This window comes from Daktulosphaira vitifoliae, unplaced genomic scaffold (assembly GCF_025091365.1).
Source record: "Daktulosphaira vitifoliae isolate Bord-2020 unplaced genomic scaffold, ASM2509136v1 Scaffold_1, whole genome shotgun sequence".
Taxonomy (NCBI): Eukaryota; Metazoa; Arthropoda; class Insecta; order Hemiptera; family Phylloxeridae; genus Daktulosphaira; species Daktulosphaira vitifoliae.
The window spans coordinates 51,567,710-51,580,371 of NW_026099572.1; the positions used below are offsets into that span (position 1 = coordinate 51,567,710).

The window sequence follows — 12,662 nt, forward strand, 5'->3', positions numbered from 1 at the left end:
TCCTATCTTCTCTAGTCACTCCACTCATCCATCTAAGCATTCTCATCTCTGCTACACTCATTTCCTACTCTACCAACCAACACTCTGAATTATACATCATAGCTGGTCTTACTATAGTTTTATAAAATCTACCTTTCAACCTCATTGGAATTTTTTATCGCATAGCACACCAGACGCTTCTTTCGACTTTAACTACCCGCATTTAATCCTGTATCTTAAATTCTCGTCAATATCCTTTCTAGCCTTTGATTAATTTTCTTTCTATTTTCTCCTATTAACACAATATCGTCAGAGAACCACATGCACCACGACGCCTTTCCATAATTTCATCCATCACTATAGAAAATAAGTAAGGGCTTAAAGCAGAATCATGATGCACTCCTACTTTATCCTAATACATTCTGTTACTCTTCCTACGCTTTTTACCCTGACACAAGTGTCATCATACATATCTTCTATTATATTAATATATTTTTTCGGGACTTTTTTCCTCATTAATGCGCACTTTAAAACCTTTCTCGGTACTCTATCATACGCTATCTCCAAATCTATAAATACCATATACAGCTTTTTCTTCTTATCCCTAAACTTTACTATTAGTTGCCTCATATAACATTATGGCTCCATTGTTGAGTTACCAGGTACAAATCTAAACTGGTTTTTAGATAATGAATTCTCATTTCTTATTCCCTTATTTATAACTTTTTCCCAAATTTCATACTAGAACACATAGTACACATAAAAGGAATTTGGTTAACATTTGAAAATGATTTCTGGTTCATTAATATTTTTATTATTGCCCATTTTTATACAGAAAATATTTTTATTCATGTCTGCATGTTCCGTGGTTCGAATGAACTCATATCATTTTAGAATTCTTATATGTTGAATAATTTGGAATATTATTTGCACTTACTTGTATTTCTGGGCTAGCATTTGTGTTGAAAAATATTTGTGCTGATATAAGAATAACGAAAAAACACCTTATCGTGTTCAATGCATGAAAACGATTTTTAATCATTTTTTTAGTTTTCTAAAAACTTAATACTATATATTGAAGTTTTATAAGAAAATATTTTAAAACAAATCTTGTTTATTTGAATTATAAATGACAATTTAGCTTTTACGAACACTTTTATATTAATTTTACTTAATTTTATTTTTAACTTTGATTTATCCCATTCATATTTGATTATATTAATAGAAATCGTTGATAGAGCTATTAAGTGATTATATTATTAGATTATTAAAAAAACATAACGTGTAAATAAAATATGTTTTATGCTTATATTAAAAAATAAAACTATATTGAAAAAGAATTTAAAAATCTAAACGTGTGTGCACTTATTGATTTATTACTAACAATTTAGTGTTTTAGTAAACTTATATCTTCTATTAAAAACCTTTTCAATTGAATTAATGATATATTTTTTTATTCAGCAACTATCTAATTAATTATATATTATTTTTATGATAGTCAGATATAATTTAAGTACTAAGCTCCCCTTAGTTGGTGCTCTACTGGGGCTTAATGACCTTACGCTTCTACAGCAAGTCAGAACCTTTAACCCGTCCTTACAGGTAGTTCACAAATTGTAGTAGTAAAAATTAATTTTTGAAAATGTTCCGGAAATACTGACACTTTAATATATATATCGTACCCTCAAAAATTGAAAAATCTACTTTATCAATGAAATATACTTTAATATGAAAAAAAAATGTCGAACTTTAGTTTGTCTTCATAGTAATAATGGCTAACGTATTTATAAATTTGCTATTTTTGTGTTAAAATTCTCAAATCTCAATTTGTATTTTATTTTATTTTAAAATACCTTACAAGAGGAGAACACTAATATATACTATATAAATCTAATTTACATAGAATATAAGTTTGTTTAATTTTTTTAAATTAAGAAAAACAACTTTATAATTGAACTAGAATAACTTGCCATTTTTGTCAATCATCAAATGTCGCATTTGAGGCATTTACGGCACGTAGGAGTTCCGTAGTTGGTAAAATTCATGTTTTTCACACTTTGAGTACAAGGTTTGAACCCCTATTTAGATTCAATAACTTCGATGTATATTAAGGACCGCATCACTGTAATCTCTCCTTGCAAGAGGAAATTTCATATTGGTATTAAAATTATTTTACTATGTGGTTTTTTTTGGCTGTCATTTATTTTATCAGCTCTCATTTGACCTATCTTTTTCAATCATACCTGAAGTTATTACAATTTTTATCTAGTTAAAATTAAAATCATTCATTTTAATGTTTTTAAAGTATTTATTGTTGATTTACAATAAAATGTATCAACAACAAAATTAAACAATTTTACTTTGAACTTTATTCTATTTGTGTGTACTACTACCAGTCTATATTATTTAAAAATTTTTGGCAACATGTTATTGTACAAATCATTTCTAAAAAAACGATTTTTGGTTTCCCTTAAATTTAACAATGGATTTTTCTAATTACAATCAAAGTTTATAATGTATTCATTTGAGTTTTATTTTTTAATAGCTTTTTGATTGGTTTTTTAGTTAAAGAAAATCATTAAAACTAATCAAGTTCTGAATATTTCAATTGTAGAATATTTTTAAACACCAAGTTCTAAATACTAAGTTACTTAGAAATGATTACTATATTTTTTATATTATCACTTATAGTATTAACATATAATATGATATTGTCATTTGAACATGTATTTCACATATTATGAATATACATGATCAACGAAGCAGGGTTCCCTTACTTAAAATGCAAAATAACCAGCTAATTATATGATAAAATCGACTTATTGTACATATTTTAAATAACGCCTTTATTAGGTTATTAGGTTAGTTTATTTTGTAGCAATCAAAATGCGGAAATAAGAGGGGGTAATAAATAGGTACACCTGCTTATGAATGTATAAATTATGAATTATATATTTGTAGTTCTGCAAGTAAAGCTCTTAAAAGTAAAGGGGGAGGGGGGATAACTTACATACTAAAACAATATTTAATCTTATGATATGATAAAATAACAAAATGATAATAAATTAATAGCTTATCTGATGACTTGATGACTTGAGGATATTGGAGAGAGTGGCAAAATAAATCACAATGAACGTAAAGTAATAATATACAAACTCAAAAAATACTATATGGAGCGATTAATATTTATATATAATAGTTTGTACTTGAAAAATTCACAAGCAAGAATACAAATGTAAACCAATGGATAGACATTTTTGAAATGGAATGTACCCGTCATGATGTAATGAAAGATGAGCAAAAAATTGAAATTCTCAGATTGTTTTTAGATAAATCTTGCTCTTATTGGTACAGCTCTATGCTTATAAAACTGACCAGAGACTCTGATTGGAAAATATGGAAAGAATATTTTTGTGACACATTTAAAAACAAAGGGTGGATTCCAGTCACATATGCGTTAGTATACAAATATAAAGACGGTTCATTGTTAGACAATGAAATGAAAAATAATCAAGAAAACTACACAATTAATTTTAATGAACACATAAAACAAAAGGATTTTCAAATAAATATAGATCACTTAACAAAAAATCAAAAATCTGAAATAAATAAACTGATTGACAAATATAAATCAATTTTTGCAAAGGACAAATATGATATTGGTACAGTAAAAAAATGTGAGGCACATATTGACTTATTAGTCGACAAATATTGTAGTAAAAGACCTTATAGATGCACGGTAGAAGATAAAAAGGAAATAGAAGAACAAATATCAAAATTATTAGATAATAAACTCATTGAAGAATCCTACAGTCCATTTGCTGCACCAGTAACCTTAGCATTTAAAAAAGAAGATAACAAAAGATCCAGGCAATGTATAGATTTCAGGGACTTGAACAAAATAGTTATACCTCAAGCTCAACCATTCCCACTGATTGATGACTTAATGATAAAGACAAGAAATTGTAAATTATTCTCCATATTGGATATAAATTCTGCTTTTTGGTCAATCCCTCTGCGAATTGAAGATAGGAAGAAGACTGCTTTTGTCACACAGGAGGGACATTTTCAATGGACCTGCTTACCTTTTGGCCTAAAAACCTCACCTACAATTTTTCAGAGAATACTAAGTAACATATTAAGGAATTATAAACTTACAGATTTTGCTGTAAACTATATAGACGATATTTTTATATTTTCTAAATCTTTTCCTGAACACATGGATCATATAACACAGTTGTTAGAGGCAATAAAAAAAGAAGGCTTCAGGTTAAAGTTCAAAAAATGCACAAATTGCAGAAAACTCAGTGAAATATCTTGGTCACATAATAAACAATAATTCTATCAAACCTATAAAAGATAATTTAATTTCAATAAAAAATTTTCCTGTTCCAAAAACTCAAAAGAATATAAGGCAATTTCTGGGAAAGATAAATTTTTACCATGATTATATACAAAATAGTGCAATAATCCTAGAGCCACTGCATAATTTACTTAGGAAAAATCAAAGATTTATCTGGTCTGTAGAGTGTCAAAAAACATTTGACTATATCAAAAATGTTCTGTGCTCACAACCAGTCCTAGAAATTTTTGATCAAGAATTGCCAATCAATATTTACACAGATGTATCTTTGGAAGGTATTGGAGCAATATTAAAACAAATGCAACCAAATAGGAAAGAAAAACCAGTGGCATACTTTTCAAAGAAACTAAATGAAGTCCAAAAAAGAAAAAAAGCAACATACTTGGAGGATTTAGCTATAAAGGAAGCAATAAGATACTGGCAATATTGGCTAATAGGAAAATCATTTACTGTATACTCGGATCACAAACCATTGGAAAATATGAACATAAAATCTAGACCTGACGAAGAGCTTGGAGATTTGACTTACTACCTGTCACAATATGACTTTCAAATAAAATATACTCCAGGAAAGAAAAATTTAGAAGCAGATTGTCTAAGTAGAAATCCAGCATTGGAGTCAAATGAAAATTTAAAAGAGCAATTAAAAATTGTAAACTTAATAAGTTTAGATGAAATCCTGACAGACCAAGAAGTAAATGAAGAAGTAAAAATAAAAAAAAATCATATCATAAAAAAAACAATGTATATTTTAAGAAAGTAAAAAATAAGGAAAAAATTATACTATCAGAAGAGTTCAGTGTAAAGCTTATAAAAAAAATACATGAAAACCTGTGTCACTATTGACTAGATTAGTCCACTATACACAGCGAAGAATTTGATAAAAAATATAAAATATTTTTGTAAAAACTGTGAAATATGTATTAAAAATAAATCAAGGGGAAAAGACAAATTTGGTTTAATGTCTCATCTTGGTCCAGCTACAAAGCCTTTTGAAATAATCTCAATAGATACAATTGGAGGATTTGGTGGTTCAAGATCAACAAAAAAATATCTACACCTTCTAGTTGATCACTTTACAAGATTTGCATTCATTTTAACATCAAAAACACAAAATGCTAATGATTTTATAAAACTAATCAACAATATAGCAAAGACAGAGAAAATTGGGATGCTTCTCACTGATCAATACCCTGGGATTAATTCAAATGAATTCAAAAATTTTTTAAAAAAGAAATCAATACCAATTGTTTTTACTGCAATAAATGCGCCTTTCTCAAATGGAATAAATGAAAGACTTAATCAAACGCTGGTGAACAAAATCAGATGTAAAATCAATGAGAGAAAAAAAAAAGTAGCCTGGACAACAATAGCGCAAGAATGTGTGAATAATTATAATGATACAGAGCATTCAGTTACAGGGTTTGCACCAAGATACCTGGTAGATGGCACAGATGTCACAGTTCTACCAAGTGAAATAAAAAAAACGGTAGCACAGTGGGGTCGAGGCACAGTATAGACGTGGCATAGATGAGATAAGTATAGATGATATCTGACAGTGATTAAAATCACTATCATAAGAAACGCTTCGATGCAAATCTGTAGATAGTGTTTCCTTTAGAGAAATTGGTGAAATATTTTAAAAGCAACATGAACTCTTATTTCTTTAATTATATCCTGATTAGTAGTTCTTTGATTTTAAAATATAATATATGAATAAATACTAATTATAGTTTTTAAATTTAGTATGAAATTGTGAGGCCAGCTATGATGTATGGTTCATAGTGTTGGGCGGTTGATAAGAAAGTAGAGCAGAGAATAAGTGTAGCAGAGATGAGAATGCTTAGTTGGATGAGTGGAGTGACTAGAGAAGATAGGATAAGGAACGAGCATATAAGAGGAAGTATAGGTGTTGCGTCAATCGTGGATAAGATGACAGAAAATAGACTTAGATTGTTTAGTCATGGTATGAGGAAAGAAGAATCGAAAGCTGTAAGAACAGTTATAGAAATGAATGTTGAAGGAAGAAGAGATAGAGGAAGACCAAAAAAGAGATGGAGGGATGCTATTGAATGCGATTTGAGGACAGCTGATGTGAGCGTAGAAGATGTGGGAGATCGTGTCAAGTGGAAGCTTAGGATAAGGGTGGCCGACCCCAAGTAGTTGGGATTAAGGCAAAGAAAAAGAAAAATATTACCAGATATTCCGGTGGCAATTGACATAATATGATTGTTATTTCGGAATGTACAATTTAGCGTTTAGTTGGGTTTAAATAATATAGCGTCAAATCAATTACCTACTCTATCGGTTGTATCTCAATATACACTACACTTTAATGATACAATAAATAAATAAACTCACACATACACACATATGCATTTATAACATTGTGTCTAATGTAAGTATAACATGATAAAAAGTAACCGTAAAATGAAAAAAATGGAATATAAATTTTATTACTCATATTAAATGTAATGTAACTCGAAAAATATTTGTTTAAATGAAAAAATATAAGATTATATTTTTATTTATAATTGTCTTTTAAACAACTTTTGTGCGAAACTTTTTTTTGTAAGTTAAATATTTTTTTTTGAGAAAATTAAGAAAGCTCATATTTTTGAACTTTTGCGAGGATTTAAAAAAAAAGCTCAATTCCAATCTTGAGGACTATTAGTATGTCATTATACATATTTTAATTCAACTTTTAAAAAAACAAAATTTTTTCCGCAATTTTTCCTTTGTTGACAGGCCTAGATGTCAATTTTAAACTTGTAATTGAGCTAAAAGTTATGGTAATATATTCAATTTATTTTACTATAAACTTTCATAAATCTTTATCAAAAATTTTTCATCAACTTTAAAGAACCAAAAAAATAGGTTAAAATTGAAAATTTGGACTGATTATTTTTAACATATTAAAAATCAAATCAGTAATAATTTGAAAACAAATTTTTTTTTCTTTTAATTATTATTTTATATATATAATTAGTAATAATATAAAAAATTAGAAGTGATAGAAATAGTCTACTTGCAGATTTGAAAACAACGCGAAAATTTGATTTAGAAAAGTATATTTTTGCTTCTGATGAAAGTTCCTTGTAGTCCAGTGCATTTTTTTATAGTAACAAACAGTTTTTATTGAAAATTATTGTATCAAGCCCTTTAAATTTTTATACACGTAAAAGTAAAGCAAAATATAACTTCTTTATTATTTTTATAATTTCTCCGTTTAAATTACAATATTAAATATCAATTTCATACTAAATTTAATAATTATAATTAGTATATATTCATATATTATATTTTAAAATCAAAGAACTACTAATCATGATATAATTAAAGAAATAAGAGTTGATGTTGCTTTTGGAATAATCCACCAATTGCCTAATTAAAACAAAAAAAAAAAAAGTTTGTTGGGAATTTTTTCTGCTATTCTGCAAAATTACTCCTTCGTTGACTAGAATGAATCATTAAATAGAAAATTTTATGAGAATTAAAACAATGTTATTTTTAAGATTAATATGCAGTCAGAAAGTTTTATAATTATTATTTATTGTAAATTTATCAGAAAAACTCATTATTTTTTGCATTTTTATCGTAATAGAACACTTAAATAGAAATCATAGTAATCATTTCTAAGTAATTTTTGATATTTAAAAAGATTCTACTATTGAAATATCCAGAACTGAATTAATTTTAATGATTTACTTTAACTAAAAAAAAAAAAGTTAATATTTTGAATCCCTCTTGTGGGCAGGTAAAGGGTTAGATTTATAAAAAAAACCAAATGATAGATAAAGACATGCATCTAAATAAAAAAAAATATACTGATTTGGTCATTTTTGATAAAGTTATAACAATTAACAAAGTTATAAGTTTTATACACTGGACTACAAGGAACTTCCATCAGAAACAAAAATATACTATTCTAAATCAACTTTTCGCGATGTTTTAAAATGTGCAATTAGACTTTTTCTATAACTTCTAAGTTTTAATATTATTAAAAAATAGTTTTTACATATAAAAAAAAATAATTAAGAACAAAAAAAATTGTTTTAAATTAATACTGATTTGATATAATATTTAATATTAATTTGATTATTAATAAGTTAAAAATAAGGAAAATGACATATTTAACCTATTTTGTTAATCGTTTAAAGTTGATTGTTGTAAATGTTTATAATAAAAAAAAAAAATTTATTTTACCATAACTTTTAGCTCAATTGGTAAGTTTGACATTGACATAATTAAATAGAAAATTTTATGACAATTAAAAAAATTGTATCGTTAAGATCAATATGCAGTCAGAAAGTTTTATAATTACTATTTATTGTAAATTTATCAGAAAAGCTCAATATTTTTTTGCATTTTTATGGTAATAGATAACTTAAATAGAAGTAATAGTAATAATTTCCTAGGAACTTTTGTTGTTTGTTGAAAAGATTCTATAATTGAAATATTGAGAACTTAATTAATTTTAATGATTTACTTTAACTAAATGTACCAATCAAAACAAAGTTGTTAAAAAGATTTACTCAATTGAGTGTATTATAAAATTTGATTATATTTGTAAAAATCAATTGTTAATTCAGGAGAAAAAACAATCATTTTTTTTAGAAATGATTTATATAGCAACATGTTACAAAAAAAAATTGTAATATTATAGTCTAGTAGTAGCACACACAAATAGAGTAAAAAAATTATTAAATTACAAAGTAAAATGATTTAATTTTGTAGTTGAAACCTATCATATCAAACTTCATTCGTTAATAAATATTTTGAAAACATTAGAAATTAATGATTTTAATTGTCTTTATGGAGACGATGTAATAACTAACTGTTTAATTGATAAATTAGAATTTTTTTTTCAATTTTTGAGAGTAATATCTTCAACTAGATACGAATTGTAGTAATTTGACGTATTGTTGAAAAAAGTAGGTCAAGTTAGAGCAGAGAAAATAAATGATAGTCACAAAAAAATATCTTCTCGGCTTTGCATCGAAGCGAAAACTTAAAATATAGTAAAATAATTTTAATACGAATAAGAAATTTCTTCTTGCAAGGGGCGACTAAAGTGATGGGATCCTTGATCTTTATTGAAGTTATTGAATCTAAATGTGATAAAAATCAAACGAGTTAAAATTTATACTAACTTAAAAAGAATTAAGAAAAAATGCAAAAAATTCATTGCCATATGCGGGTTGGAACCTCGTACCCCAAGCGTGTAAAACATAAATTTTACCAACTCGGCAACCGTACGTTGCTTCCGGCGGTTGAAAAATTGGCTATTTAAGCTAGTTCAAATTTCAAAGTTATTTTTCTCGACTTAAAAGAAACAAACATATTTAAATAAGTTTAACTATCTATACTATATCAATTTTAATTTATATAATATTTATGAAAATCTGTACTCCCCTTGTCAGGTATTTTAAAATAAAATAAAATACAAAACCCAGAATTTTAACACAAAAATAGCATATTTTTGCATACGGTAGTCATTTTTACCATGAAGACAAATCCAGAGGTCAAATTTTTTTTTTTCACATTAAAGTATATTACATAAGCTTTAATTTAAGATATATTTAAAAGTGTCAGTATTTCCGGAATACTTTCAAAAATTAAATTGAAAATATCGTAGTAACAATACGCATGTTTAAAGTTTTGACCCCCCTTGTTAAAGGGGTATGATCCGATTTACAAAAAAAGCGTGCCAGATGAAAGGGGTATATCAATATTTATTATAAAAAAATAATAATATAGATCCATACATTTTTCCAAAAGTTATATAAAATATAAATTAAATAATATAACATATAAAATCGAGATTTTTTTCACGGAAATCGTACGTTTTTCTTTAACTTTGATGTCCGTTTTCACCACGAAGACAAGTCCAGAGGTCAAATTTTTTTTTTTCAAATTAAAGTATATTACATAAGCTTTAATTTAAGATATATATAAAAGTGTCAGTCTTTCCGGAACATTTTCAAAAGTTAAGTTGAAAAAGTTCTACTTTCTATACGCATTTTAAAAGGTTTGCACCCCCCCTGTATAAAGGGAAATGGTCCGATTTTAAAAAAAAGTATGTCGAATGAAAGAAGTATATATAAAGTATTTATCATTAAAGAATAAAGTTGATTCATGCATTTTTTAAAAAGTTATAGCAACATAATGTTAAAAAATGTAAAATATAATATCAAGAATTTTTTCACAAAAATAGCATATTTTTGCATACGGTAGTCATTTTCACCATGAAGACAAGTCCAGAGGTCAAATTTTTTTTTTTCAAATTAAAGTATATTACATTAGCTTTAATTTAAGGTATATATAAAATTGTCAGTCTTTCCGGAACATTTTCAAAAGTTAAGTTGAAAAAGTTAATTTTTTGTAAAAAAGTTACCATTTTGAAACCCCATCCTTTGGGCTGTTAAAGGGTCAAATGTTCACAAAAATATATAAAATGATAGGTAATTATCTAAGGTATCTATAAAAAAAAAAATTATATTGATTCGGTCATTTTTAAAAAAGTTATGGCAATTTTAAGTAAAAAAAATTGAAAAAATATCGAAAATTAGCGATTTTTAAATTTGTAATTTTTTGGGGGATTTCCCCCGTTTACGGGGAACGAGGGAATTTTTTTCAATTTTTGAGGGTAATGTCTTCGACTAGATACGATTTGTGATCTTTTGACATATTGTTCATCAAAATCGGTCCAGCGAGAGCTGAGATTGAGCGTTCACAGACACAAAAAAAAAAATAAAAAAAAAATAAAAAAAAAAACACATCATAGTAAAATTAATACCTTCTCAGCTTCGCATCGAAGCTAAAAGAAAAAAAATTACAAATAGATTGGATAAAACATAGAAAGGTAGCATTAGAAAATACTACAAAATCGCACAACTATAAAAAAGTACTCTTTGATAAAAATCGAAAATATTTTGAATTTAATGTAGGAGATATGGTGTATATAGAAAATGGAAACAAACTGAACAGAAAAATATTGGATGAACTAAAAATCGGACCATATGAAATCATTAAGAAAATATCAAACTCAATCTATAAGATAAACACAGGTCACAAGAACTCAGAATCAACCCAATACTACATTAAAAAATTGATCCCGGTTCCTACATGGGAAATAAAAAATAAAGAAAATAACTGAATATAAAATGAAAAAATAATAAAATATATTGCTTTAGCTTCTCTAATGGGGGAGATATAAAGAAATTATTAGATTTCTTTAGTGATTTTTGATTATAAATAATAATTTGATAAGAAATGAAAATTATCAAAGAAATGATAACAAATATCAATGATAAAAAAGAATTATTTAAAACACGTTAATTTAGTATAATTAATTAACTTGGAATAATAAAATGTAAATAAAAAACTTTTATTTTCGTTTCTATATATTATTTTAGATAAGTATTTTAAGCATGTAATAATACAATAAAATTGATTAACTAATAAAAGAATTGTTCTTATATATATATATATTAAGGTATATATGGACAGCTTGAAAAATAAATTGAACCAACAAGCTGAAGTTAAAGGTTATTTAAAACTCAGCGATCTTAAAGTAAAAGAAAAATATGAAGTATTAGCTATGAAAAATGTTAATACAAGAAATGGTACGGTGGTGGTTGCCCAACTCATAGACAACAACCATGTGTTCATACCAAAAATTAAAATTACTAATCTGGATATAATTATGGAAATAGGAGTTGATGTTGGGTTGGGTTGGTTACATTTTTAACTTTATAATGCTACAACTCATTGAAAAATGTATGAATCAACACAATTTTTTTATGAGAAATAATATTTTTTAATAATCCCTTTTTCATTCGACATTCTTTATCTTAATCAGGGTATTAATAAGGAACTAGCAGATCATGCAGCTTTTGTAATTATCCACCAATTTCTTAGAATTAAACACTATCTACTGATTTGCATCGAAGCGTTTCTTATGATAGTGATTTTAATCACTGTCAGATTAAATCTATACTGGACCCAACTATGCAACGTCCCCACTATGCCGCGACTCCACTGTGCTGGGTTTTTTATATTACACATAATTATTGTATGAGTATTTTGACAATTTTTGAACAAATAAACTTTAGGTATGCTATAGTAAAGTTATTGCCTTTAAAATTTTAACACGCAAAAAAAAATAGTATTTGCATATAAAAAAAAAAACCCAGCACAGGGGGNGTATTTGCATATAAAAAAAAAAACCCAGCACAGGGGGGTCGCGGCACAGTGGTGACGTGGCATAGTTGGATCAAGTATAGATGATATCTGACAGTGATTAAAATCACTATCA

The 12,662-nt window shown here is 26.5% G+C and overlaps 2 protein-coding genes across 4 annotated transcripts in view; one reads left to right on the forward strand and one right to left on the reverse strand.

The window, feature by feature from the left end:
* LOC126896988 (tight junction protein ZO-1) overlaps positions 1-12,662 on the forward strand; it is a 158,164-nt gene that overhangs the window by 104,181 nt on the left and 41,321 nt on the right. The window lies entirely within an intron of this gene.
* Positions 1-12,662, reverse strand: part of LOC126896998 (uncharacterized) — a 48,514-nt gene that overhangs the window by 5,152 nt on the left and 30,700 nt on the right. The window contains exon 1 of one of the 3 annotated variants that reach the window (XM_050670317.1): positions 917-1,086. The exons of 1 other annotated variant lie outside the window; for it this stretch is intronic. In XM_050670317.1, the coding sequence (XP_050526274.1) occupies positions 917-1,021 (105 nt within the window). In that variant the 5' untranslated portion in view covers positions 1,022-1,086. Of the gene's footprint in view, positions 1-916; positions 1,087-12,662 lie in introns of those variants that run through there. One more of the 3 variants, XM_050670319.1, reaches the window with a different exon arrangement.